Here is a 26,814-nt window from a genome sequence, read left to right as displayed (position 1 = left end):
GCACCAGTATTCCCTTGGCATCCTCCCTCTGCCACTCTTAAAGACCTTCCTCATGTCCGTCACTCATCTCTTCCAGAGTAGAGATGTACCCGATGTAGCCGTGCTTTCGAAGCTGTTCTGGACCACGGAGGGATCCTGTTCCTGAGCCCTTCCCCTTTCACAGAATCCCAGAATCATCTGGGTTGGAAAAGCCCTTGAAGCTCCTCCAGTCCAACCATGAACCTCACCCTGACCGTTCCCAACTCCACCAGATCCCTCAGCGCTGGGTCAACCCGCTCTTCAACCCCTCCAGGGATGGGGACTCCCCCCCTGCCCTGGGCAGCCCATTCCAACGCCCAACAACCCCTTCTGCAAAGAAATGCTTCCTAATATCTAGTTCCTCGCAGTCCTTCCCAGGACTCGGGATGGAGCACACAGCCAGTTCACACCCTGGTGCTGGTCTCTGCCCTCACGTCCTTTCCCTGAGCCTGCTTTGCTGCTGTCCCCCAAGCCGAAATTTCTGCAGAACTGTTTCACAACCCAAAGGTCTCATTGCTGAGTGAAAACAGCCAGCTAAGGGCTCATCTTCTGGTGTTTTCCCATAAGCAACAATACATTTATTGACACACCAGTCTGTCTCGTAACATCCTTCTGCAATTCTTCACTCAGCCTTTATTATACTATTACACTGAATAACCTCATCAGTGGATGTTGTCACCTTCCTGATTCATTACTTTTTCCCAATTATTTTTTAATATATTAGGCATCCAACTGTTGACTTCTCTCCGCCAAAAAAAATCCCTCCCTTTAACTCTTTCTTACCTGTCTTTTAAACAGTTGTTTGTCTATGTGACATTCCCCCTTTTCCCATAGCAGCTTTTTTCCTTCAGTGCCTTGAGCAAAGTCATGATCAAGTGGATTTTGGAAGTTCAGGCAGACTCTACCAACCAATCCCCTTTATCCCTTGCTTGTTGATGCCGTTAAAACAATCCCACTAGCTTGACTTCCTGTACAAAAAACTGTGTTGACTCCTCCCCAGTATTTAGCCATTGGTGCAGCATCACAGCATCTATGAATTTGTTAAGTGCAAGAGCCATGTTCACCTGGTTGTAGTTGCTCCTTCTGCCCCGAAACTCATTTCAGAAGCTGCTGTCACAATTGCCGTGGGTACCGAGGGAGAGGTCACCATCCCAGCTGGTAGCTCGCCTTATTCAACCTTGAGCTCCCTTAGAGCCCGTAGGTGGCACTGGCTGGTCCTGGCAACTTGTTACTGCTCATTTCATCTGAACTTTAATCTCTCCTAAAAGCACTTCAGTTTTAAACAGATTCCCGGTTGAGCTCTCCATATGGAAGTATTCCTGTGTGAACTCCCACAGCTCTTTCACAGCAAACACATATGCAAACAATCCACTTTTTGTGCTGGGACTTTATCTTCAGGTCAGACTTTCCCTTTACTGTGCATCACATCTATTGACTCTGGCAGTCCCCCCACTTCTGCTTTTTCAAAATTATTTGTGCAAGTTTTATGACTTGAATGTTTGGTTTTGTTTGCCTTTTTTTTTCCCCTCACACTTCACCTGCCAAATCTTACTCTTTCCCTCTTCTACACTTGGACATAAATTCAGTTTATAAAGGATTTCTTCTTACTCTACGAGCATCCCACACGCTGCTGTTTGATCACAACAATCTCCTTTTGTCCTTTCCATTGTTTTGATGGGTGGTAAACATTAGCGCCTGGCCCCAGTGTGGTATCTTACACTCTCTCCATGTCACCTGCAAGCATTTAAGTCTTTTAGCTGCCCCTTTTACCTTCACCAGTTTTATTTAAAATCACTACCACAGAGAAAATAATCCTATAGGTGTATTAAACACTCAAATACCAAAAGGTAAACACTGAGCCCTGCAATACATTATATTTCAGATTTTGTGTTCCTTAAGTCAGCCATGATTTTTATCAGCTTGAATTGTGACTTTTGAATGTTTGGGATTGATAATACCACCCTACTTTGATGTGAAGGAGAGTAGCCGGGGAAAGTATCAACATTTCATGGTATGTTTACACCGTGAGTGCACCCCTCTGTTACTACCAGCATCAGTAACGCTGCAGGTTCCTGACATGACCTGGATTTGCCACTTCACAACTGGCAGAAATCTTTTTCCAGACTCTCCCCAAAGGTCTGGAAGCACATGGGGTCCTCCTGGAACTGGCTTACACCAGACAGATGTTCACCCACTCCTGGTGACTCAGGATGAACCAGCGTGACCCACCAGCAGGAACTCTTTCAGGCCCGGACATCCCCACCAGCTGCACCAGATGCCACGTGCATTCACAAGGACATGGCAGCACAGGCACTGACAAAGCTGAGCCAGCAGGACTGCACTGGCCCAAACAGCCAAATTCTGCCTCCCAAAATCACATGGACCAGCAGATCCTTGAGGAGCTTGCCAGGCATCACAGCTTAGAGATAGCTGGCTGTACAACAGGCTGTGGAGGTGCACAATACCCTGCCCCTAACCCACGGCTCTCATTCTCTCTCTCCATACTCTTCATAGCCCAGCAACTGTGACATTTCCCCCCAGAAGTCCTCTGGAGCTCCTCTTCCAAACAGATGTTCCTATCTAGGAAATCTGACTCATTAAGCCTTGTTTTGGTCCACAGGTGAATCAGGGGTGTGTACAGAGAGTACTCCATGCTTCAGAGACCCAAGGAATGAAAGACACAGATGCAGGCTTTTTTCCCTGGAGGAAATATCTTAAATGGAGAGTATCTCGATAAGTCAGCTCATTTACCAGTACTGCAAAGGCCTGCTCCAAGATAAATGACCATGTACTCTAACCCTGTGCTTTTTAAATACGTGCCCACACGAGAATATCCATCTCAAGCTGGTTTCTTTAAGCAGGGAAAGGAGGCCCTTTACAAGAGCTTCATCCTCTGAAAAACCATATAGGCTATATGCAGCAGAGCTGCCATGTTCCAGTGTAACTGGTTCTTTCTGACACCTTACAAAAAGGGAAGATCTCTAAGTTAAAAAGATCTTCTGCCAGAACCGTTGATCACAACTTCCCACACCAATCAGGAAAAACTGTTCTGCAGGCAGTGACATGCTTACTGCAGTCCCTGGGACCTGTCTAGGGGCCATAATTGCTGCAGCTACTTCTCTCCTCTGGCACAAGGATAGTCTGGAGTCAAAGGTTACACACTGAGTCAGAACCTGTGTTATTTCACCAAGCCCTTTCAGGATGTCCAGGCAACTTGTTTCTTTTCATTCCGTTGATGGTCTAACAGTGGGCATCCTCCCTTCCTACCTGCTTCACCCTCTCCTCCCGTTCCCATCCCCTTCCCTCCCACATTCAGTGGATCAGGATTGTCCTAAGTGCCACCATCTTACTTTTGCAGACTCTTTAGCTCGAGTCTCACCCCTCCTTCATTCCCTTCCTCTGCTGCTCAAGAGGAATCTACCTGTTGCCCCATCGACACTTCGTCTGCAGTCTACCTCTGTCCTCTTTTCTCATTGCAGCAACATCACAAACATCAGGACTAACCATTTTCCCTGCTCAGTGCTGCAGAAGTGTTTAAACGCTCTAAGACTGCACTTCAGTTTGCTAAACGTGATTAGTGGTGATACAATGGAAAATTGGCAGGAGAAATAGCAGCCTTTTAAAAAGGCAAGAAAAAAAGAGTCAATATTTCTGCTCTTTTCAATGGATTACCTCCAATTAAAAAAAAAATCTTCCTTATGTTCCATTTTATATTCATCAAAAACTGTACAGTTCATTTAAAGCAAATAATTGAATGTTTCCTTAAAAAAAAATATCACCCATTACAGGAAAATCTGATTAGGTCCTGCTTGATTTCTTCACACTTAAGGGCATTTTAGACTGCCTAAACAGAAAAGTTACAGTAGAACCATGACTTAAGAGTTGCAACTTGACAATGTGCCTACCAAGTGAACTTCCAGCAGGAAGCTTCAGAAGTTCTTTGATATCTCCTAAGATGCTTAAAGCCAAAGTACGAAAACCCACCCAAATACTAACAATTAAGAACTTCCTGTGCAGATATTAGAAACATAATGTAATATTGGAAGTCCACAGCAGTTCAATTTTCTAGCAAATTGAATACAAGTAAGACCAACATTGCAACATGAAGTGGCAAAGTGAATCCTGATTGAAAAATTAAAATTAACGGCTTTTACAAAAAAATTTAAAACACCTATATTTCACTAAGCACTCCGAGAAAGGCTCTGCATTAAGCATTCAGCAGCTCATTCTTCTACTGTGAAGCAAGACTAACAGCTGACACTAAATTATCCATTTAGTTCTTCAGGAAACTCAGTTGATATTCCTTATATTTCTAAGGCAAAAATTAAAAAGAAAAAACTTTCAGCTTATGCATGACAAAATGTCTGAAAAGAAAAACAAGCGTGTACTTGGCAAGTCAAATCCTCCTCCCATATTATTTTTACTCATTACTACATTAAAAAAAAATCAAAAGTGATTCTTGGATTGATGGCATCTCTTTAAAAAATGAATAAATAACTCAAATTACCAAATATTAGATCATTTAAACATATCTGCACATCACTATAGTATTTGCTATGCTTACGGGGAAGCCACGAGGGCAACCACATCCACACACAGCTGACTACCTGAGCGTCCCTACAACTACTTTATATACAAAGGTTTCATAACAAGAAAGCTAATTCAGCTTTCTAAAAATACTGGTTGCTTAAAGCACAATCTCCAGCAGCCCTTCTCTGAAGGCAGCGACACGCTGTAGCTTGCCTGTATGCACAGATCCCAGATGGTCCCTACACTCCGCTCCAGTTTCTGGTGCACTGGTTCCTACTGAGTGGGTATTGCCAACGTCCAAGTGTGACTGTGCTCTGAAAGCAGCTGGAAGGGAACGGGAGAAAGCTAGAGAGTAGACAATGATTCATTCCAACCTTTACTTTGTTTGCCCTTTTTTTTTTTTCTTTTTTAAATAAAACTTCCATGCAGAGTTCTCCAGAGTACCTGCTGATGTCAGAGCCTGCCTTCTGGCCTCGGCACTGCCACAGATACTTCTAGCCACATGGGAGGAAAAGCTTTTGCTACATGACTTTTTTTTTTTTTAAGCTTTTAGGCCAACAATGTGTCCTCATCTGAACATTACAGTTAATGAGTCCTATCAAGAATTTCTAACAAAAACTGTACATGAGTTTACAAACGTATTAACATATAAATAATGAGAAGCTTCCTGCCTGGAGCCTCCACAGTAGTCTTTTTGCTTGAGAATATAATACTGGAAGGGTAGACCCAATCCCTTTCCACAGCACCAGTCAGAGCTGGCTTAGTCCAGTCAGCCGTTCTGCTCAAGCATCACAGGGTTTTTTCTTCTTCAGTGCCTCTGGCTTCAATAAGCAGTCTGTCATTACTGTGCAAAAGCAAGAGTCCAATGCCTTTGAGAAGGAATCCTGCTGCTAAGAGGCCTGTGCCACCCGGTCATCGTTCTGGTCCGAGCTCTTGCTGGAAGGTCCGTTTCTTCTCCCGACAGTGTTTCTTGTGAGCAGGCCAATCTTTCTGCTGGCATTGTGACCCACAGTACCTCGCTACCTGGCATCGGCCACAAATGTTGAATTCACGTAACTAGGAGGAACACAAGACAGCGTTAGCGAGCCTGCTCAGTGCCAAGGAGCACCCCTACATCACCTCCCAAGTAGGTTTATGTTCAGGCCTTCTGGACCTAGCACAAATATGAACATCCCACCATGAGTGTCAGAGTATCCAAAGGTTTTGCAGTTGCTCTTGCAGAATGGGTGTAATAGACAAAACATCCGAGTGCTTCACATTTGTTCTCACAACGCTACTGTTTTGTCAACTTAAGTTTGTTTTCAACTACAAACATCTTAAATTCAGAAATGATCAGGAGGGCTGCACAAGCTCAGCCATCGCCAAAGTTGCAGTTATCCAGGAAGCTTTCGTATGCAGAGCCAAAGAAAAGGTAAAGCTCACTCTTTCTCAAGAAGAGAGCATTTAAGACCGTTTTTGCAAACATTCCCTTCCCCAAAGAAAAGTGGAACACAATGATTTTAACCTTCTCACCATTTGTTATCACAAGAAAAGCCCTTCTTATTCACAGATAAGGACATCTGCCTGACAAAGAGGCACAGCCCTTGCACATCTCATTCTCTGCCATTCTCTGACTACGTATGTTGCTTCATTTCATCTACCCACGGCAAAGAACGAGCTTTCCTCCCAGCTCTCCCCTAAAAAAAGGCCAAATTCACCCTATTCTCATCAAAGGTTAAGCATGTTATTTTTTGATTCCACTACTGCCCAAAACATCTTACAATGCTTTCTCCTGTCTCATACAGCTGCTTGCTCATTCCAGCTCTGGGTCCCTAGAGGAATGCTTCCACCTGTCTTTTCGTACACTCTGCAGAAATCACACTCCTCCCAGTAAATCACTAAGTCACTTACTGTTCCAATTCAAAACTACATTCTCTCAAACAGAAAATTATCATAGGGCCTGCAGATTCATGCCAAATAAAAGCCGGGTTAAAAAGAACTATCACTTTTAGCAACTGAATGGCACATGTAAAGCTTTCCATTTTAAGGAGCAAATCCCTGGACACACATAGTGGCCTAATCCATCACATGCTCACTTTCAGTTCTTTTGAACACACCTGTTTTTCAATCATTGTGCATGGGGGGTAGTGACATTCATAATATGTGCATGAGTTCTCCTCCTCCTCCACAACATCCCCGTTAGCGTTGTAGTATCGTGTTACATTCAGTACAGGAAACTGCTCTTCTATAGGATCTGTAGGAAGCTGTTGGATTGCCAGCCAATACAGACTTTGTTCCCTGTAAAAAACAAGTACAAATTTGGTCCATAAATTTGTAATAAGTGTATAGGGAAATCAATTCCAAATTAATTAATAAAGTAAGTAGGATTAACGCTGTATTTGGCCTGTTAAACTTAAGACTACACACTCCTCATATTGCATATTTTTAGGGTTATTTTAGCCTAAATGAAAAAAAAAGTTAAAAAGTATCTATCAAGAAACATTTACATCAAGCAAAATTATTTCCGTGTAAATGACAAAGTCGAGCATCATTGTCATTCAGTACATTTTCTCAAAATCAGTTTAATAAGCTCTGAACATCCCTATCTTACGGGTGCTGCAAGTGTTTCAAAATAAGTGTCTAGTGTGACGTTCAGTCTATGGGTCTCCCACCACAAATGAACACGCCTGCGTTACATCACAGATTAACCAAATCCATCCTGACATTGAGTCTGATGTGCTTTGATTAGCAATAGTGCAACATGGCATGTAGAAAGTTCCCACAACCTACTAGTGAAAAGGCAATGGAAGCTGATCCCAGGAACTCGTTCTGGTTTCAACCCAAATACACGATTACAAGTGTAAGCATTTTGCAGCTGCTAGCTTTTACAGGTTGTGTTAGAATTCCGGTGCCTGAGAACAAGAGCCACAAGCCAGTAGAATCTGCAGGCTTAGTTCAGCGTGCCCAGATGCCATCACTCAAGTGGAAGGGAAGGCAGGCCTCCTGTTTCACTGCGGTGAGAACACCTGGCACAGCAGGACCTCCACGTGACAATGCCATGGGGTTAGATGGTCCCCTCACAGCCGGCACGAACGGTGAGCGTTAAGTCCATTCACCAGGTGAGGAAGCCAAGACATACAGGGATGTGTAAGTAACCCAGGGTCAAATAAAAAAAGGCTCTGCCAAGATGAAAATCACTAAAGGACGGAGACAACAATTTAAGACCATTTCTTTTTTTTTGATGGCAACCCCCTGCCAGATACGGACGTACCTTTGTTTACTAGAGATTTCTTCAGCTTTGGGTTTCCATCCCCAAGGAACGAGGCGCAGATTGTCTAGGCGGTTGTCCACTGTCACTGAATTCAGATGTACCACCTGAAATCCAGGAGCAATCCCTCCCCGATGTCTCTCCCTGGAGGAGACAAAACCAACCTGAAGGTCAGCGACGAACAAGACTCCACAGCTAAAAGCAAAGAACCACACTAATTCCAGAAGGTATGTTGCATTCGAGCCTGCTGTCACTGAAACAGTCACAATAAAACTTGAGTTGCCAACAGACCACAGTGGTGTCTTCAGATATATTAACTCCCGGAAGAGAGAGACTTGTTCCAGGAGGTTATTTCCATTATAAATGAGTTGAATCAAAAGACAAGTGTGGTGTAATTGTAAGCATATTGCAAAGAAAATTCCAGAGACTGCTACTCCAGTTACTACAAGAACATCTATGTAATTATTGTGTTCCACAGAACAGACTTGAAAGGTTCCAATACTGTTTTATTATTTTAACAGGAAATTCTATCAGACATATTTATGCTTGCAAGTTTGGCACTGGTATGAAGTCACAGAGTTTGCTGTTTATGAAGAAATGTCTCTTAACAACCAACAGACAGGAGCTTCACCAAGTATGCAAATGCTTTTTAGACTCTAATCGCCTGTTAACACATAGAAAGTCTGCAACAACTCCACAGCTGACCAAGAGACATCTGAAACTTGCTCAAAACCAAAGCAGAACTACTGGCGAGGAGGATGGCTGCACATTCCTCCCTATTGCCTGTTTTCATTTTCCACTCCACCTTCTTCTCATCTCTCCTTTATTTCATGAAGTATCAAGTTCACTGTCAAGCACTGTTATGCCTGGACAAATTTCCCTATCACTTCCTGCAGGAATCCACATCCCACCTGAAATGTAAGGCTGGGACAGAAGTTGTGTCTCGGTATGTTTGCTATGCCACGACTAATTTCACAGCACACAGAGAACATACTGGCAGCAACCGAGGACAATGTAAAACCGAGAGCACTGTCTGAGGGTTACCCAGCATTTCCTTCTAGGGGACTGTTCCAGCAGCTACTTCCAACTTTACACAAGTCTAGTTTGGGTGCTGCTTCCTGCTCAACGTTTACTGAACATTTCAGTTCAAATGGCTCATCCAATTTTGAAGGTATGATTTGCCCAAGTTAAAAAATTCACACTCTTGCCCTTTACAAAGCTCTAACATTATCCAGCAGAAGTGGGAAATTCATTTCAATGTGACTGACAGTGAAAAATGTCTTTTGTTTTATCAAAACCCATCCAGGTATGGTTAAATTATATACCTTGGGGGAAAGAAAAACACTTGCAATTCACATATGCCCCAAAACTTACACAACCCACACTCTAGTTAGTAGGCAAAGCAAGTCTTCCTGTAGCAGCAGCCCTGCATGAGAAAAGAGTGTGGAGTGTCCTGCTAGGGAGTCTTTTGGGCCTCCACAGAACAAGGAGCAGCTCTCCCCTTTGAAGGTTAAAGGAATAAAATCCTCCTTTTGGAAAAAAAAAAACAACACGCAAAACCAAACAAACTACAGAAAGGAGTCTGCTGACAGGCCCTAAAAAAGAAAAGCTACTTTTGAGTTGTCAAAGCTACCAGAGGGTCTGGCAAAGGAAATCAGGAAGCCTGAGGGGTAAAGTGTGAACCCAGGAGGTACATGGACCCAAATGGATGAAGGTGAACATCAGTCAGATATGGAGGCGGGGAAGGAGTCAAGGTTCTCTGAGACCAGGACAAAGCGTCAGCAAGAGAGATGGGATAGATATGAACGAGGAATCGAGGAGGAGGAAGAGACAGTTCAGAGCAAGAGCAAACTGTGCAGGGAAGGGGGGAAAAGGGAGCAGGGGAATCTAAGACCAAGTTAAGAAAAATTTTTGAAATGGATTAAATAATCCCAGAATCACAGAATTGTCTAGGTTGGAAAAGACCTTGAAGATCATCCAGTCCAACCATCAACCCAACATTAACAGTTCCCAACTCCACCAGATCCCTCAGCGCTGGGTCAACCCGACTCTTCAACCCCTCCAGGGATGGGGACTCCCCCCCTGCCCTGGGCAGCCCATTCCAACGCCCAACAACCCCTTCTGCAAAGAAATGCTTCCTAAGAGCCAGCCTGACCCTGCCCTGGCGCAGCTTGAGGCCATTCCCTCTTGTCCTGGCGCTGGTTCCTTGGCTCAAGAGACTCATCCCCCCTCTCTGCACCCTCCTTTCTGGGAGTTGGAGAGGGCCATGAGGTCTCCCCTCAGCCTCCTCTTCTCCAGACTAAACCCCCCCAGTTCCCTCAGCCGCTCCCCATCAGACCTGTGCTCCAGACCCTGCACCAGCTTCGTTGCCCTTCTCTGGACACGCTCGAGTAATTAAGTTTAAGAAAGCTTGAAGCTGGGGAAGAATTACGAGACTGCTCATGACACCAGGAAGTCACAGCAGAGTAGCACCTACCACTGCTCCTATGAAGTCTAGATCAGCACCCACAACCCCCCACAAGCAAATACTGATAAAATTCACTAGCACAGCGAGCCCATTTTCCTCACTTTGTAAAAATGCACCTTCATCTACATTGCTGCTGGTTCTTCTAGTACCTCAAGTGACAAAGGTCTTACAGTAAGCGTGGAAATGGCCTCGCTGATGACTGGTCAAAGTGCTAAAACGATACCACTTGACTGAGAGGCCAGAATTAGCACTGGCAAATTCAGGATGGTCCCTTTTCTTCATACAGTCAAGCAACCTCTGAACGCACAAGCACACACTACCCCCTTCCCTAGACCTATGCTTCAAAAGTGTGCAGCATGGACCATCTCCACAAGTTCACCAGAAATGTGCAGTGAAGGACAAGCTCACAGAAGAACCTGCCTTCTCCCTTGCAGAAGGGAACAGAGAAGAGCGAGCCTCGCTTCTACCTCCCCCACCACACCAGAGTTCCTACAAGATGTCAGGTAAAACACTTGAACCAAAACTTTTCAGAGAATTAACTGGATACTGTTCCTTTTGTATTTCAGCAGCTAACTTGAGAAGTGAGGCCTGTAATAAAAGTGCCAAGCACAGACAGCAGCAGTTCAAGTCAACAGGAGCCATAACTGAGTGGATTATAGGCAGCATGATGGTAAGTGCTCTAAAAAAAAAAAAAAAGAAAAAAAGAAATCAGGTCTTAGATGTCTTTTTGAACATGCAGTTAGTGATACTTATGAGTAATCTCCTGATGCTGCTATTCCTCAGGGAACATCACTACACCCAGCCAAAATACAGCAAGCTGGGATTTCTATACAGGGAACAGGGCGAGAAGATGACAGACTTATTCTGCAGGTCCCGAGCCAGAGACATTCAACTCCTGCTTTGAAGGAGCTAACAGTCCACCCTGAAACACAGCAAGCACAAGAGGGGCTGCAAGAAGTTTTTCCGGAAAGAATATTTACACCAAACACGGGTATTTTTCAAATCTTGGTTCCCATTTAGTACATCAGTTCGCACTCTGCAGAGGTCGGCAGGAGAAGGTCCCTGTCATTGCTGCAGCTTTGGTCGTTACCAGCTTCCTATTTTGAGGGCCGTACCACGTGAACAATGATACCTGCTTAGCAAAATTTAAAAATAAAAATTAAAAAAATTTAACACCGCTTTACTTGCAATAGCATCCAACACATGCCTACTCACTTCATCTGAAACCAGAAGCGCACAATCAGGTTAGCTTTTTCAGAGGGAGGTGATTTTTTAGGGCATGTTCAGGGGAGAACAGTTAAATTATATTCCTGTACCTGCAGGATTTCAAGTTCTTTGTTTTTAATTTACCCAGGAAGTAAGACACGCACTGGAAAGAGTAATGACTGCTACTGCCCATCTCTCCTGTCTTTCAAAGGCTCCAAAACCTTCAGCGTTACTCCTTCTTGCAAAGGGAGACCCTGCCACTAAAACAGATTTCCATTTTTTTTCAGAGCAGCCCCCAGCGCAGGCAAGCAAAACTGAGCAATGTGCCTACTCTGTTTAGGAGGAGCAGTAACCACATAGCACCCGTAGCCAAAAGACTGTCTGAAGACGTTAGGAGACTCAGTCACAAAGGTATACTAACCTGCCTTGTGTTAGCTTGTAATTAAAGATCACAGCAAAACGTACACCCTCAGAAGGATCAAGCTGAATTTACAGAAACAGTTGAAATATTTTGTGTTTTCTAGCTGAAGAATTTGGCTTTGCAACTTCAGGACAGCAGCTCTCCTCACCTGACAATTTACAAGCTGCCTTTGTGACTTTCAAAAATCCCTATTACACACAAAATCTCAAGATTTTTTAACACCAGCGCATGCTAGAGTGACACAATTTGAATCACCTAACTGAATACGACAGAATTATTTCCTAATTTAAGTAAAACAAACCAGAAGAGGCAACGACTGGGCTGTGTAATAAGCAAACAGCTGGATGATCATCATCTACACAGCCTTCAACAGTCAGCTGGAATAATTTTCAGGTGCTGTTTAGTGCTACTTACAGGCAACAATTATTACTGTATGAGGTTCACAGTTAGCAGTAGCTGACAGTGATTTACTCCACACACTGCAGCCAACTTCGTAATAATTTTTGAAGTTGTATGTGCAACAAGATTAAACATTAACAGATGAAGGTTAAAATCTATATTTAATGAGCAGATTGTAAATAACAACAATAGTCTCTGATATTCTTCCTGCCTCCCTCCCCTCGTGTAGAGACTGGTTTGGGGAATAAAAAGTAACCTGGAACAATAAAGAAAGCACAGCTGTACCTTGGGCACTGTGACTTCCAAGTACAGTTTATGGAACTGAATAGAAAACACCTTTAATTTCTCAAAAAAAAGCTGTTAAAAGGAAAGTTCTCTTTAGCATACCACATCTTTTCTACAAAGCCATGAACATAACTAGAAAGAGCAATGTATTAGCTCACTGGATAAACTAATCTCTCACAAGCAAGTTGGCCTCTGAATCTAAACTGGCAGATATAAAGGATATCAAGCAATGATTCTTAGAATATGGAAAATAAGACGTAGCAGCTGATATGAAGCATCATCAGCATCACTTCAGGCAGCTTTCCAGAAGGCCGAACAAAAAACCCCACAGTTTTAAGTTATCAGAGGTTCTATCTCTCTCCAGTGCTCTGCCAGTTCTCACTGGTGCCAATAAAACGTACTTGATTATCACGGGACAAAAAACAAAAACAAGCCTCAAAAGGTTAGTCTGCACCTAACAAATGGAGCCAGTCCCTGCTCCCCCATTCCCAACTGAAGTTTTAGTAGCATTTCTCAGATTTAAACAATGTGTACTAGAGAAATACTCACCTACTGCTGTTTTCCCTGGGAATAATGTTTTTACAGAGACTGAGCTACTTGGAGGCTCAGTGCAAAACAAAACTGCAGTAAGATCTACGGGCACCCCCTGTACTGGGTTTCCAACTGAGCGTGGCTGCAAGCCTCCTGAGAAGACTTAAAATACTACAGGCAGAGAAATAAACAACATACAAGCTGGTGGCAGCAAACTCCACCTTAGCGAACCCTTAAAGTATTTCGCTCTCCTTACGATACCTACCAAAGCAGCTCATGCAGGAGTCGGCCGGATCCCCTTCCACGATTTTTGTCGAACGCATAAGCAAATATTTTAGCACCATTTCCATCAGCATCTACCTCCATTCGAGCCTAGAGAAAAGGGATAGGCTGTGAGAACATCCAACACGGAGTAGCAGAGCACATGCTCCACTCGGATACGGGAAGGACCCAATATTTAACACTTGTCTCCTAGAGGTCACTTGACCTTAATGGAATTTGAGTTGTTTCAAACCTCCTAGGGGAACCAACCAGCTCTGCTATTGTTGTTTATGAAGATGGGAAAGGGAAGAAAGGAGCCTGGGCACAGCAGGAGTCCTGCCTGGACAAAGAACAGCAACCAGCCTGTAGGGCCAGGATCCATTCTCCACTCTGGTGCAGATTTTCTGTGCAGCCACCAGCAAGTCACCAAGGCTTTGTTTTCAGTGTTGCTTTACACCAATTTAATTAAGGGTTGATAGTGAAAGGAGTGCTCCTGCCCTCTTTTCTCCAGGCCACAAGGTTGTGTTGGTGCTAATGCTCATGGCTGGTACCAGGGACTAGACAAGTTCAGGACAGGGGCAGTGTCCCACCGCTCCCAGTGACCATCCAGGGGCAGTGTCCCACCGCTCCCAGTGACTGTCCACGCTTACGGCCAGCTACCACAGAGCAGCAATGGGCAAACACGGTGTTTTGTGGTGGCAGCACTGCCAGAGCACTGAAACTCCTCAGAGCAGCTCCGAAGTACCCACCGCGCTGCAGGCACTGAGCAAGAGGTGGTCCCTCCTCCAGAAAAGCCTTTGTTTGAGAAAATTTTTATAATCAAGAATTCTTTCCCTTTCAAAAGCTTTGGTAGAATTCACTTACCCTCTTTCAGTGGATGTTAAGAGAAAACACTTTTTTCTGGTCCTATAGTTAGTTACAATAAAAGAAGTTTTTCTCATCCAAGACTACGTGCAGAGTGAAAATTTTTAGTTTGCCAAACCAAACAGGGCAAGACAAGTTATCGGTTCTCAAAAAGATAGAAAGCTGAAAACAAAAAGCTACATAATAAGTGAATTTGTTTCAAACTAATGCTAGTTTACAACGAAAACCCAGAACTTTTCCTGCTGGAAATCATTCACATGGGTATTTCGATAATTTCAAACTTTTTTTTTCCTCCCCAAAGCAGGGCAGTTAGGGGGCAGAACGCTTCCATAAGCAGTTTTATTTAAGCATGTCACACAGAAAGGGGAAAAAAAAAACCCCAAAACCTTCAGCAAAAGATAGCAATTACCTCCACCCCCAGGATCGCCGCAAACCGGCCCCGCCGCAGAGCCCTCGCAGGCACCCCCGGCCCGCGAGGCGACGGCAAAGGGGCCCCGGTGCCCTCATGAGGCGGCGGGGGGGAAGCGGGGGGGCTGGCGGCCGGTCCGCGGGGTACAGCGGAGCGGGGTTCGGTACCGCGCGTGAAGGAATCCCCAAAATAAAGCAGCTAACGCGGAGCAGCGGCAGAGCGCGGGCAGCGCGGGCGGGACGGGGTCGGCGAGAAGCGGCACCGGGGGGGGGTGGGCGGGGGGGGGCACCGGGGGGGGAGGGGGGGGGGGGGGGGAAGAAGGGGTCAGGCGGCGCGGCCCCTCACCTCGAAGGAGTAGCTCTCCACCAGCGGGATGTCCTGCTCGTCGATCAGCGTGTACTTGGTCTGAAACACACCGCGGCCCCCGCCGTCAGCGCGGCCGCCCGGCCCGGCCCGGCCCTCCCCTCCCGGCGGCACCGGCCGGACCGCCCGCGCCTCCCACGCCCCCAGCGCGGCCCCCGTCACCACCGCTCCCGGCCGGACCCCGAGCCCCGAGCCCCCGGTCCCACCGTGCCGCTCCGCCCGGCGCGGCCGAGCCCGGCCCGTTCCGCCCGGCCGCGCCCCCCCCGGCGCCCTCAGGCCGCGGCGGCGGCGCGCGCTCACCTTGCCGGCCACCCGGCCGAGCCGCACGATCCCCAGCTTGAAGTCGGTCATGGCGGGGCCGGGCCGGGCCGGGGTCGCCGCCGCCCGCGCTCGCCGCTCCGAGCCCGCCAGCGGGAGCCGCCGCCGCTGCCACGCGCCGCCGCCTCGCGCACACCCGGGAGGGGGGGGCGGGGGAAGGGGGGCGGGGCGCCGCACCACCTCCCCCCCGCCGCCGCCCGGCCAATGGCGGCCCGCGCCGCCCGCGCGTCGCTCCTACTACGCCGCCGGCTCGTCCAATGGGCGGGCGGCGCGGCGCAGGGTCACGTGGGGAAGAGGGGGCCGCGCGCGGGCGCGGGCGCGGGCGCGGGCTGCGGGCGGGAGAGGGAGGCGCGGGCGGTGACGTCACGTTCGCGGGAAGCTTTGTGCCGCCAACACGGGAGAGCGCGGGCTGGGGGGGCTGGGCTTAAAGGGGCCGCGCGTGCCCGCCTCCCGCTGAGGGGCCACGAGGCCTGGCCCGAGGGACGGGCATCTCTCCGCAGCCCCCGGCTCTCCTCCTCCTCCTCCTCCTCCTCCCGTGCTCCCCGCGGCGGCGACCCGGGCTGAGTGGGCCGCTGAGGGCGGGAGGGCGCCGCGGGGGTATTCCCGCCAATCGCGATAAACGCCGCTCCCCCCCCCCCCCCAACCCCGAGCAGCGCGGCGGGTGCGGGGGTCCCCGGGACCAGGCGTCCCCGCGACACCCCGGCACGGCGCGGGGGATAGGAGGGGGCTGGGGAGAGAGCCGGGGGCTCCGGGGACATGTCGCTCTTGGGGAATTTGTCCTGGCGTGAGCAGGATGGGGCACGGTGACTGCGTGATCCAGCTGCGACAACATCTCAACGACAGTGAAAACTGCCAGCTCCCAAAAGTTGATCCTTTCCTCCCAAAACTCGGGGAGCGGGATTTGCAGAGCTTTCCCTCCCCAAACCCCGCCGCCGGAGCCGGGCGCGTCACGGCAGATGCATCGAGAGGGGCCGCGTTCGCTTGATGGACGCGTTGGCTTCTTCAGTCAACAACGCTCGAAAGGTGCAACAGAGGGAACTCAAAATGCAAAGAAATGGATAAAGCGGGCAAGGAGCGCTGATAAAGGAGCTTCCTATGTACAGAATTACAAATCTCTAGGGCAGAGTAGGACAACTACGTCTTGAAGAACGTGAACAAGGACAGCGGGTTTAACCCACTGCTAGAAACAACAAGACAAACGTTAAATCTAAAGCTGAATCTTGGAAAACTTCTCTGAATCTTTCATCCCTGTGATGGAGCAGTCCCACAGAAGAGAGGTGCATCTTAAGGCTGTAATGGTGGACCAGGGAAATTAAACACACAAAGTTATTTGGAGCAGTCCGTCATCAGCACGTTGACCCGCAAGACGCAGGGAGTACCCAACTCTGCAAGCGCTGCGCCCCGCAATCTGGGCACAAACCTGATCTTTTTTGTCACAGCAGCGAACCAGAGAGGTGAACCTTTGCAACAGGATAGGCAAAAAGAATTGTGTTTCATGAAAAAGTCAATTGAGGCATTGAATTTGAAACAAAATAGCTAGATGGTAAAAAGAATGTTTTGCTTTTTAAAGGGAAAAAAGAAAATTCTCAAGGTTAATTGTTAATTGGAAAGGAAGACTCAGTGAATTAATGCACATACACATTGATTTATTGGGGGATCCCTTAAGTTTTTTGATTGTGGCTTTTCATGATTGTGGCCATACATCTGAAAGAAAAAACAGAGCCCGTGGTACTGCTGTTGCCACAAGCTGGGTGTTTGGTGTTCGGCATGTCACGTCCTGCTCAAACGAGGGAGACAAGTGACTTTTACAAAGTCATCTCTCACAGCACACAGGGCCTTCACTCGGGGTGGGAAGTGCTCTGATTCCTCACGACACCGCTCTTTCAGGTGGTTTGGAACCACTGAGCAAAAATCAGGGGGTTTATTCAGCAGGTGGGGAGAAGAGATTGAGACAAGGAGAAAATCAGAGCGATGCCAGTGATGGTGACATGCTTTGAGGTTTGCCTGGGGGGGGGTTAATGAGATCCCAGGCGTGGGCCATGGTGCCCAAACTTGCCAGGCCCTGGCTGGGGAAGGCAACCAGCCCTGCTGCCCTGGGGGACCTGGGGCCTCGCAAAATGCTACTGTGAGGTCACCCCGTGGTGAAGGGCTTGTCCTGGGAGCAGGTTACTGCCAGCCCCTTCAGCACTGGGGGTTATTCTGGGCTGTGCATGGGTATGTGAGGGCATCACAGCAATTTGGGTTCATGATTTCAGCCCAGTGGATTCTCTCCATCTTCCTTTCCCCAACAAAGCCCCCAAGGTTTGTGGGGTTACCTCTGTTTTGGAAGTTTGCTGTTGGTACCTCTTGGGACACCAGCCTGCCTGACCCCCAGGAGGGGCGATGAAGTGCTCGGAAGCCCACCGTGGAGGTGAGCCCCATTTCCAGTCAGAGCTTCTGCCTACAGGTCCTCCAGAAAGCAGGCTCCTCCCTGCCTTTATGCCAGAAAAACCTCTGTTTCCTATTTGGGCCTTTTTCCACCCCTTGACACCCTCCGTACTTCCCATGCCGCCCACTCCATGTGGTCCCCTGCCCTCAGGGACATCGCAGAAGGGCACAGTGTTCCCGAGGCCGCGGATGGGGCCAGAGGCAATGGATGGAGACCAGCTCTGCACCCTTTGCAAAGGGCAGGGTATCATCTCCCCAGTACCATGGTCTTCTGGTAGAGGGGGGCCATGAAATTCCCACTCGTGGGGACAGACGCACTCGCAGCTGGCTGGACACCGTGCCATCGGGCTGGGCGGTAGCGAGAGCCAGAGTACAGCCCCGCTACCACAGCCACACTCCTCCTGCCTCCCACCACGCCGGCTGACCCGCCGGCTTCAGAAACAGCAGAGGAGCCCCGTTAGTGAGCGGTTCACACCCCACCACGCTGCTCACAAGCTCAGAGAGGACCCGCATCCCCACAGGCACCCACCCGCTGGGCGATGCTGGGTTCAGCTCTGCCTTTCCCCCCACCGGTGTGCGTCCTAGGCAGGGGGGAAGCTGGCCCTGTGGGCCTTTGGTACCCTACACCAAACCATAACACAGTTGAGATTGTCAGTCCTAATGTTTTGTAACACAGGAAGACATGAATCCCAAGGATTTGGCTTTTTAAAGGCCCATTTTGTCTCAGGGAAATGAGAAAGCTCGTTCTCCTTAAAGTGCACAAAGCCCTTATGCCACCAGAGCAAAGGTCTCCTGGGAAGGGCTCAGTGCTCCTCAGTGTCCCTTTCCCTCCTTTCTCCTGAAGGTGCAGGTCACTAGAGTAGGAACAAACCCAGTTATGAACAAGATGGATTTTAAATGTGAAGTTAATGTAGGTTGTTACTATTTTATCAAGCCCTTTGCCTCCTTTTAAGAAGCCTGATTTGGAAAAAATGAATTACTGGCAGAGCAGTACTTCCAAGCAGTACATCCCTTCTACCAGAACACGTGCCCTAAGGTAGCATGGGAAAGGTTACGTATCCTACCCCAAGAGAATTGCTCCTAAGCAAAATAAATCCTTTTTTGAATTATTTTCAGCACTGCCAAGTGGGGGAAAACCCACAGTGTATGTGTCCTGGTACAGAGGACAGCCCTGGGCACCCATGAGGCTGACAGCTCCTGAGCCTCTCAGGGTTCACACCAAAGTGGAAGGGTCAACAAACACTTTAAGCCTTTTTAAACAAAAATTGCTGCTGAAAGGGGTGCTGCAGTCCTCTGCCAGGCTTTCATACCTCAGGCAGTGTAAACACTTGTGCAGCTTTGTCGCAGAATCCCTGCGTAATTTGACTGGAAGGGACCCAACCGTCTGCCCAGCACACAGCCAGGCCAGCTCGCCTAGGACAGCATCAGGCTGAGCTTTGTGTGTCTCCAAGGACAGAGATCCCACCACCCCACATCCCCATTGCAGCCTCTGACCACCCAACACAGATTTTTTTTTTCCCCCCTATACCCTATCAGAATTTGCTGCAACCCATGTCCTTTGAGAGGTGGGGAAGGTGACAGGTTACAGAGCATGGGGAACCACACCTGCCCCTGGGTCAGAGCACCCAAGCAGTGTGCCTAGCTTGAAACAAGGTCAACTCCAGACTGAGGAATTCAAGATGGCAAGTGGCTGGGATTCCAGCCATGTTTTTCTTTTATCCCCTGTTTGCCTCAGAAAAAAGCCCTACAAACAGCAGGAAAAAAGCAAGCAAAAGAGCAAAGCCACAAACTCTCCTGCTTTCTGCTTCGACCAGCTGAAGAGGCTGCACAGCTGAGACAGGCCAGCGAGGGCCTGGACCATGGGCAGAGCTGCCCAAGATACAGCCCATGCTGTAAAGGAACAGCCAGATCCATAACTGCAGGCAGAACCTCACGGGTTCCACAGGGAACTGCAATTTCTGGGGACACCTGGATCAGGCTTTGGTCACTTTTGCTTTAGTAAGAGGGCCCAGCTGCTCCCTCCACACTGACAGTCACATGTTGGGATGTGCTGTAAAACTGGTGTCTGCCATGGCTGGTTGATTTGATAAAAACTAATATATATTTCTGTCATGCCTTTCACTATTTCACTACAGTCCTCAATCTCCATGGCCCTCACATCACCAGGGCAATGTACCCACATTTCATCAGGGAAAAAAGGACAAAAGTGGATCTTCTCAGAAATCATAAATGCAGCGGTCAGCCCAAACTCCTCCACCTGCACATCCCCTCCGGCAGCCACTTACCCTCTGCTAAACTGCCAGCCCAGCCTTTCCCCAAAGATCCTGGCAACTCCCTCCTGGCCATGAGCTCAATGCAAAATTACAGAGTTGTTGCTTCATTAAACATTTCAGACAGCAGGACCATGGTGGAAAACCGCCATGATTCGCAGTTTCTTTTGGCTGGCCTTGATGCTGACCTGGCGTCTTGGATCTTGCAAGAACAGGCGAGGAGACTTCTCCTTTCCCAGGGTCCACCTTCATAAAGTTTTACCTGCTTCACTAGTAGGTACCTCAACAGAAGCAGAGCAGAGAGGAAACTGAAGTCCTGTCAAAGCAGAAGTTTGTTGTTAAATCATGTGCAAATACAGGTGTTTTCTGAAGATCCCACTGAAGATCCCACAATGTATGTTTTATGCTTCACAAGCAGTACGAGATACATTCCTAGGGCGTGACTCCGCACTGAAGACTTAGCCCAAGCCATGCTCCTGGCTTAAGCTAGAGCAAACACAAAGGTTTAGTTTCACAAACCAGCTCACAATTGCTCTGCATCTAAGCAGCCTTCAACTACAGCGCTTAGGAATTGTATTGCCTTGTACACTAGAAAATAACACATTACTAGCATATATTTTAGAAATAAACATTACTATAGGTGCACACCTCCTCCCATTCAGTTTGGGATGGAATTTGGAGACTTGAGTTCTCTACAGTGGCTCCATCCAGCTTTCACACCTGGTATGTCACACAGCAGCAGCAAATTCCCCACTGCAGCCAACTTCACCCTCCTGCTGCACTGCCTTCTTCCTACAAAGGACTCAGGCAGATCCTGGTAAATAATCCAGACCCTGTTCAACAAATTTTAGCAGACCTGATTGTGCATATACTGCATTCTCCTACACACCCCTAGAAGTAGTAGCAGAACTATCTTTTCCTCCCCCAATTCCTGCAGTGCACACTGCTTTAGAGTCCTGCTCACTATAGTAGATCTCCAGGCAGGAAGTTTTCCTCTGGGGCTGTAGTGCCCTGTAAGAATAACTTTGAGGAGTATTTGCAAAATTGAAGACACTGGCAAGAAAATTGAAGTACTGTCACCACCATGCAGAGGAAAACACCTTGCAGAACATTTGGGACCTTTGGAAAAATGGACCTAAATTAACATTCATAAGGGTTTTTTTCCAGGCCACTCTGTTAGGGCTGAAGTAAACTGCAATCATAATGCTGCTGCTAACAGGGCTTTTAGCAATACCTCAGTCAGCGAAAGCTTCTTATTACCAGGATAATTTCACTTCACTTCTAATAGAGCTTTCCACGGCCTGAAAGACCACACGTCATCCCTTGCGCTGTGCCACCCCGAGGGAAAACCCAGCCTTTGCTGGAAATAGAACAAGGTTTCCCCAGGATTTTTGGAGAACTTTGGTTCTATCCACATCCCCCAGCTGTACCACTAACAGCTGGACAGAGCTTTCAGGTGTGAGAAAAGTGCCAAATACTGTGAAGTACAATGCTTTCAAGCATCAAACCTGAAACACACAGGAACCTCTCCAGAGGTTAAATAGGTACATGTGCTATAGCAGAGCTTGGGCTCTTTACATCCTCACTGGCTGAGATCCCCAAGATGGCATTTGCAAGGCTCTCCTTCAGGGTTTTGCCAGAAAAGCTCATTTTGAATAAGCAAGGCTAAACCTTGCGCTCTCTCCTCGCCATGCTTTTCAACAGCTGTACTTGCATCCCTCCAGCAACAGGCACAGACTCCTCTCACCGACAGGTTTTCTGTCTGGAGGAGACGAGCTGCCTTTCCTTCAGGAAGGTGCCATTAGTGGGACAAACTCCTTTTGTCTATGAGCAGCAGCCACTCCTGCAGGGTGCAGCAATTAGCAGAAACAGGCAAAATACTCACTGCTAAACACAAGTTTTGTGGCTCAGCCAGGTTTTAGAATCCATTTCTTGACAAGCAGTAACACTGGATTTACAGAATGCCCACACAAAGGTAAACACCAACACTCCAACAGCTTTTTCTTTCAGTGAATACACCAGGGCCTGGAGAATATGATGCAGAGAGGGGCTATAGGGCTTGCTTAGCCTGCTCCCCCAGGGCTGCTACAGGGAAAAACCAGCCAGACCCGGTACAGTCACCATTCAAGGAACCAGGAGACCAGGTCCTTGACAACTCTCTGAAGCAGAGAGGACCTCAGGATCCCACCCGCAATCAAGACTTGCTCCTCTTCAGTAATGAAATAAAGCACAAAAGAAATCCATCTCAAACTAGAACACGTGTGCTTGTCCCGATCACCAGAAGAAGATCCGGTGTCCTCTGCTTCAAGGCAGGAGAAAAAGCTGAGCAAAGAATCCAATCTGTTCTACAATAGAAAACCCACAATGCCACCAAGGCCAGAGGTTCCGCTGGGTAATAAAGGGCTAGAAGAAAGGCCAAGGTACGCTCTGCCAGGCACACAAAGCTATTCTCCAGGCCCTGGCAGTGCTCACTGCACAGCCACACCTTGGATGCCATTTTCAACAGGGACTAGTCAGAGCCCTCCCATCCCACAAGCCCACGTGGCCACTCTAGGACCAGGTTAAGAGGCAGGCAGCCTGCAAAGTTACCTTCAAGCCTCAAAATGTGTTTGTGTCCCAGCTGTAGTGGTTCAGGGGACACAGGACCTGTCCCTACAGCACTTTAATGAAGGGCAACACCTGCTGCTCCAAGCTGCATGTTCAGCACTTGCAAGAACAGAACTCACAAAACTTTACACAGGCCACAAGTTAGCAACGTTTGCTCCTTACTGGAGCGCTGGCTTGAGGCAATTCCACTTCTCTAAACTCTAGTGGTGCTGCAAGCAAATTATTTCAGGGCAGCAAATGGGCAATTTGCTTTAAAGTCTGTGTAAGAACCATCACTTTGGGCAGGTGGTCCCCAGCCAAAACCTGCTATTCATGCAGCATGGGACAGGGACAAATTGAGCCAGCAATGCTTTGCAGACAACTGGGTCTTTTATTAAGTATTTAAGGTGCTATAAAACACTTAAGGAGCCTTCATACAGCAACTTCTTTTCTGCAGTCTTAGCTCTGTTGAAAGAAGCAAATATAGCTCATTAGTAGAGTCTTTTAGCAAATAGTGTAATACAGCAGGTTTCAGTCAGAGATGGATACTTACAGCTGGGCACTCAATTGCACCATTATTGATGTCATCGATGATATCATGTGGGTGTCTGCCGTCGATGCTGCAGCCCACAGACTGGGCAGTTCCAAGAATCTCCTTGATGGTCCCTGCAGTGAGAAGACACAGCTTGTCAGTGTTTTACCACAGGAAAAAAAAAATCTTTGAAGAACAGAGAACTCGACTCTTCACACCCCTCAGCTGTCCCTCCCTCTCTCTGGGGTTTGCAGGCTGCCGCCACAGGCTTCAGCAGGGGACAGCAAGCAACTTAAGCTAGGCCTAGCGTACTGTTTCCAGGAACGCACCAGAAAGCACCACATGTACCTTTCACCATCCCATACGACCTTCCTCTGAAGGTACAAGCTGGCTGCGAGCAGCCAGCACAAGGCTGTTCCTGTGGCGCTCAGTGCCCACGTGGCCCAGCTGCACACGGAGCTCCACCAGCAGCCCACAGCGACAGGGCCCTCCTGGGGATCAGAATTAAATCAGAACCTGGCTCAGGCACTCGGAGCAGCCCCAGCACTCACCCGAGAGCTCTCGAGCCAGGGATCTGTGCCGCATCTGCCGCGCAATGTTCACTATCTCATCAAAGCTGACGCTGCCGCTGTGCTTAACTGTGAAGGAAAGCAACAGCAGCAGTCAGTTCATGTAAACACAGGCACTTCCCAGTTCCCCGTGCTTCATTAGCAAAGCACCACTCCCAGCACCCAAACCACATGGAAACCAGAGTTAACAACTACAGCAGGGCTGCGATCAGCACGCCTCTTCCCAGACTTGGGCACAAAGTTCCCCACAAGAGGAATAACTCTGTTCCCTAAGTTGGCATTTTCTGTTCTCTCCCCTCTGGACTGTGCTGGTCACTGCATGACAAGGCAGCAGCGGGTGGCTGTTCCACCCCGTCTTTCAAGAACCTGAACTCTGCTGGCATACAGACTGTGCCCGTACTCTGGCACTCAAGGAATGACAGCTGCCCAAGATACAGCCCCACTGCACTTGTTTGCCACTTTACGCTGCATAATCTAAGAGGCAGGTACCTATTCCCTTCTTAACCCCAAAAGACATTCCCAACTAAAGCCACACAAAAACTTACTGTTTTTCTGCTTCTTCCTGTCACGAGGAGGCTCCTTCAGAGCTTTGATAATCAGAGCAGAGGCAGAAGGAACAACCTCTATCTAAACAAAAAGAGATTAATTTTTCCCCCCTCTAAGCCGAATTAGGTAGCTAATGAAGATACTCAGCTGAGCAGTCAGTGCCTGGAAAGCTAATTGCCAGAGCACTGGGTTGTCGTTAGCTCACAAGGCTTTTTTGTTGTGTTCCCAGCCTTTCGGCACAGGCCTCCCCACAACCAGAAGAGGACTGCTTCCTGGACTGGGGCTTCCTCTCAGCTCACCACTGGAATATACCAGCCACAGAATTCAGGACAGGTATAGTGGCAGGTGGCTACAGGATTAGTTAAAAAGGTTTTTTTGTAATTTCTAATGTTGCTTGAAATAGTTTTCTGCTGGTCAGATATTCTGTAGAAGGAACAATTTATCTGCAACAAGATAAACAATCAACATCTGCACATGAGCACACCTTCCATCGCTCACAGGCTGGGAACCCTCAGCCAGGCTTCATACACCACACAGAGCCGCTGCCGGATTCGAGCCAGAGGCACCCAAAAGGCTCACACGGGCATTCTAAGGTCTTTCCCAGAAGACCCCCACACATCTGCTGTGTGGAACTCATTTTATCCACCTCGGAAGGATGAAGGGCTGAGTCGACCCTGCCGGGATTTCAGCTCGTGGTTCGGGCAAGCAGAGCTGCCTGTGCCTGGCGCTTGCACCACTGAGCCATCCCTTGGCGTGCAGTACCTGAGCTTGCCTGTTCTGGATGGTGAGCTTCACCGTGATCCTCAGCCCCTTCCAGTCACCCGTGGCCTTGGCGATGTCATCACCAACCTTCTTGGGGGACTAAGAAGACACATTATGTCACAAAACCCATCGCTTGGATCACAGCAGAACACCCCCGTACTACACCGTCCCCATGCTCATCAGTTTCTTTTGCTACACTGTAAAATCGCTACAGGCTTGGGGAGGAGTGGCTGCCAGTCAGAGAGGGACCTGCGGGTGTGAATTGTCAGCCGGCTGAACATGAGCCAGCAGTGTGCCCAGGTAGCCAAGAAGGCCAATGGCATCCTGGCTTGTATCAGCACTAGCGTGGCCAGCAGGGACAGGGAAGGGATCTTCCCCCTGGACTTGGCACTGGGGAGGCCGCCCCTCAATGAGTGGGTTCAGTTTTGGGCCCCTCACTCCAAAAAGGCCATTGAATGACTCGAGCGTGTCCAGAGAAGGGCAACGGAGCTGGTGCAGGGTCTGGAGCACAGGTCTGATGGGGAGCGGCTGAGGGAACTGGGGGGGTTTAGTCTGGAGAAGAGGAGGCTGAGGGGAGACCTCATGGCCCTCTGCAACTCCCTGAAAGGAGGGTGCAGAGAGGGGGGATGAGTCTCTTGAGCCAAGGAACCAGCACCAGGACAAGAGGGAATGGCCTCAAACTGCGCCAGGGCAGGGTCAGACTGGCTCTTAGGAAGGATTTCTTTGCAGAAGGGGTTGTTGGGCGTTGGAATGGGCTGCCCAGGGCAGGGGGGGAGTCCCCATCCCTGGAGGGGTTGAAGAGTCGGGCTGACCCAGCGCTGAGGGATCTGGTGGAGTTGGGAACGGTCAGGGTGAGGTTCATGGTTGGACTGGAGGAGCTTCCAAGTCCTTCCCAACCTGGATGATTCCGTGATTCTCCCAGGCACTGACACCACACCAGGACACGCTTCACCCCGCGCCGCCGCCGCCCCCCGCGGCCTCCCGCCCGGTGCCGCGGTACGTACCAGACCGAGGGGCCCGATCTTGGGGGCCAGAGCGGAGGTGGCGCCGACCTCCCCGCCGGTGCAGCGCAGGTACACTGCGGGCACAGCAACACGTTACCCTCGCTCCGCCGGGCCCGGCCCGCCCTCACGGCCCGCCCGCTTCCCCCCACACGCTCCCGCCGCCCCCGGCCCGGCACGTACCGACTTTGATCTCGTTGGGGTCGAATTTGGGCGGCATGGCGGCAGCACCGGGCGCGGATGGCGGCGGATGCGGCTGGCTACGGCCTGGCGGGGCGGCGGAGAGGGGGCTGGGAGCGCGCGGCCACCGGATATACCGCGGAGATCTCGCGAGAGGACGGTCCCGCGCGGGCCCCGCCGCCGGGGAGGGCGGGGCGGGGCGGGGCGAGCGGCCTTCCCGCCCCGGGGGGTGCGCGAGCGCTGCCGCGGCACTCTGGGCAGGACTCGATGGTTGGGGCGGGGCGCTCTGGCTGTTTTTCTCGATGGTCCCCGCGGCTGGGAGGTCACGTGACCCTCGCAGGGTGGGCGGGCGGGGAGGTGTCGCATCATGGCGGCGGGGAGCGGTGAGCGAGGCCGGGCCGGAGTGGGGTGGCGGTAGGGGGTGGGTGTCGGTTCCCGGGGCCTCGGCAGCGTGTGCGGGGCCCTTCTCCTCTCAGCGCTGAGACGCGGGGCCTGGCGGGGCCGGGTTTCGCGGCGGATCGGCGGCGACCTCCGCTCCTCCCGAGGGTCCGAGGCTCCGTGTGGGTGTGAGACCCCTCAGGCTGTGCCCGGGCTCAGGGGCGAGGGCAGGCACAGGGCACCG

At 49.4% G+C, this 26,814-nt stretch overlaps 3 protein-coding genes and 1 non-coding gene across 5 annotated transcripts in view; 1 reads left to right on the top strand and 3 right to left on the bottom strand.

The window, feature by feature from the left end:
• Positions 1 to 4,121: 4,121 nt before the first annotated feature.
• ZMYND19 (zinc finger MYND-type containing 19) lies at positions 4,122 to 15,442 on the bottom strand. The gene is made up of 6 exons (XM_074891280.1): positions 15,302 to 15,442; positions 14,984 to 15,043; positions 13,370 to 13,476; positions 7,799 to 7,939; positions 6,645 to 6,825; positions 4,122 to 5,604 (listed from the first exon to the last, which is right to left on the bottom strand). Exons 1-6 carry the CDS (start codon positions 15,350 to 15,352, stop codon positions 5,461 to 5,463), a joined length of 684 nt encoding a protein of 227 aa, XP_074747381.1. The 5' UTR covers positions 15,353 to 15,442; the 3' UTR covers positions 4,122 to 5,460.
• A 7,531-nt stretch (positions 15,443 to 22,973) lies between these two features.
• On the bottom strand, positions 22,974 to 26,354 carry RPL12 (ribosomal protein L12). The gene is made up of 7 exons (XM_074891036.1): positions 26,196 to 26,354; positions 26,016 to 26,089; positions 25,012 to 25,110; positions 24,249 to 24,330; positions 23,686 to 23,772; positions 23,156 to 23,268; positions 22,974 to 23,067 (listed from the first exon to the last, which is right to left on the bottom strand). The coding sequence occupies exons 1-7, from the start codon at positions 26,230 to 26,232 to the stop codon at positions 23,062 to 23,064; spliced, it is 498 nt and encodes a 165-aa protein (XP_074747137.1). The 5' UTR covers positions 26,233 to 26,354; the 3' UTR covers positions 22,974 to 23,061.
• LOC141953217 (small nucleolar RNA SNORA65) lies at positions 24,467 to 24,595 on the bottom strand. Its single transcript, XR_012631884.1, has one exon. It is a non-coding gene; the product is annotated as a small nucleolar RNA SNORA65 (small nucleolar RNA).
• Positions 26,355 to 26,507: 153 nt separating the features above from the next.
• Positions 26,508 to 26,814, top strand: part of LRSAM1 (leucine rich repeat and sterile alpha motif containing 1) — a 30,556-nt gene continuing 30,249 nt past the window's right edge. Inside the window, exon 1 of one of the 2 annotated variants that reach the window (XM_074891018.1) lies at positions 26,508 to 26,575. The gene's annotated coding sequence lies outside the window, so the exon portion shown is untranslated. The remainder of the gene's footprint in view (positions 26,576 to 26,814) is intronic. The other variant, XM_074891019.1, reaches the window with a different exon arrangement.

The sequence above is a fragment of the Strix uralensis genome, chromosome 21, assembly GCF_047716275.1.
Source record: "Strix uralensis isolate ZFMK-TIS-50842 chromosome 21, bStrUra1, whole genome shotgun sequence".
NCBI classification, from domain to species: Eukaryota; Metazoa; Chordata; class Aves; order Strigiformes; family Strigidae; genus Strix; species Strix uralensis.
Note: the sequence above shows the minus strand (reverse complement) of the source record. Positions and strands in the feature narration are given on the sequence as shown.

What these genes read in the sequence shown, in the direction of transcription:
- ZMYND19 (XM_074891280.1), bottom strand. Translation starts at nt 15,352, where the DNA reads ATGACCGACTTCAAGCTGGGGATCGTGCGGCTCGGCCGGGTGGCCGGC. An exon ending in CTCCTGCATGAGCTGCTTTG is followed by an intron (nt 7,940 to 13,369) that starts GTAGGTATCGTA and finishes TGTCTCCTCCAG; the next exon opens with GGAGAGACATCGGGGAGGGA. An exon ending in GCACAATGATTGAAAAACAG is followed by an intron (nt 5,605 to 6,644) that starts GTGTGTTCAAAA and finishes TGTTCCTCCTAG; the next exon opens with TTACGTGAATTCAACATTTG.
- RPL12 (XM_074891036.1), bottom strand. Translation starts at nt 26,232, where the DNA reads ATGCCGCCCAAATTCGACCCCAACGAGATCAAAGTCG. An exon ending in CAGGAAGAAGCAGAAAAACA is followed by an intron (nt 23,773 to 24,248) that starts GTAAGTTTTTGT and finishes TTTCCTTCACAG; the next exon opens with TTAAGCACAGCGGCAGCGTC. An exon ending in CCTGGCTCGAGAGCTCTCGG is followed by an intron (nt 23,269 to 23,685) that starts GTGAGTGCTGGG and finishes TTCTCACTGCAG; the next exon opens with GGACCATCAAGGAGATTCTT.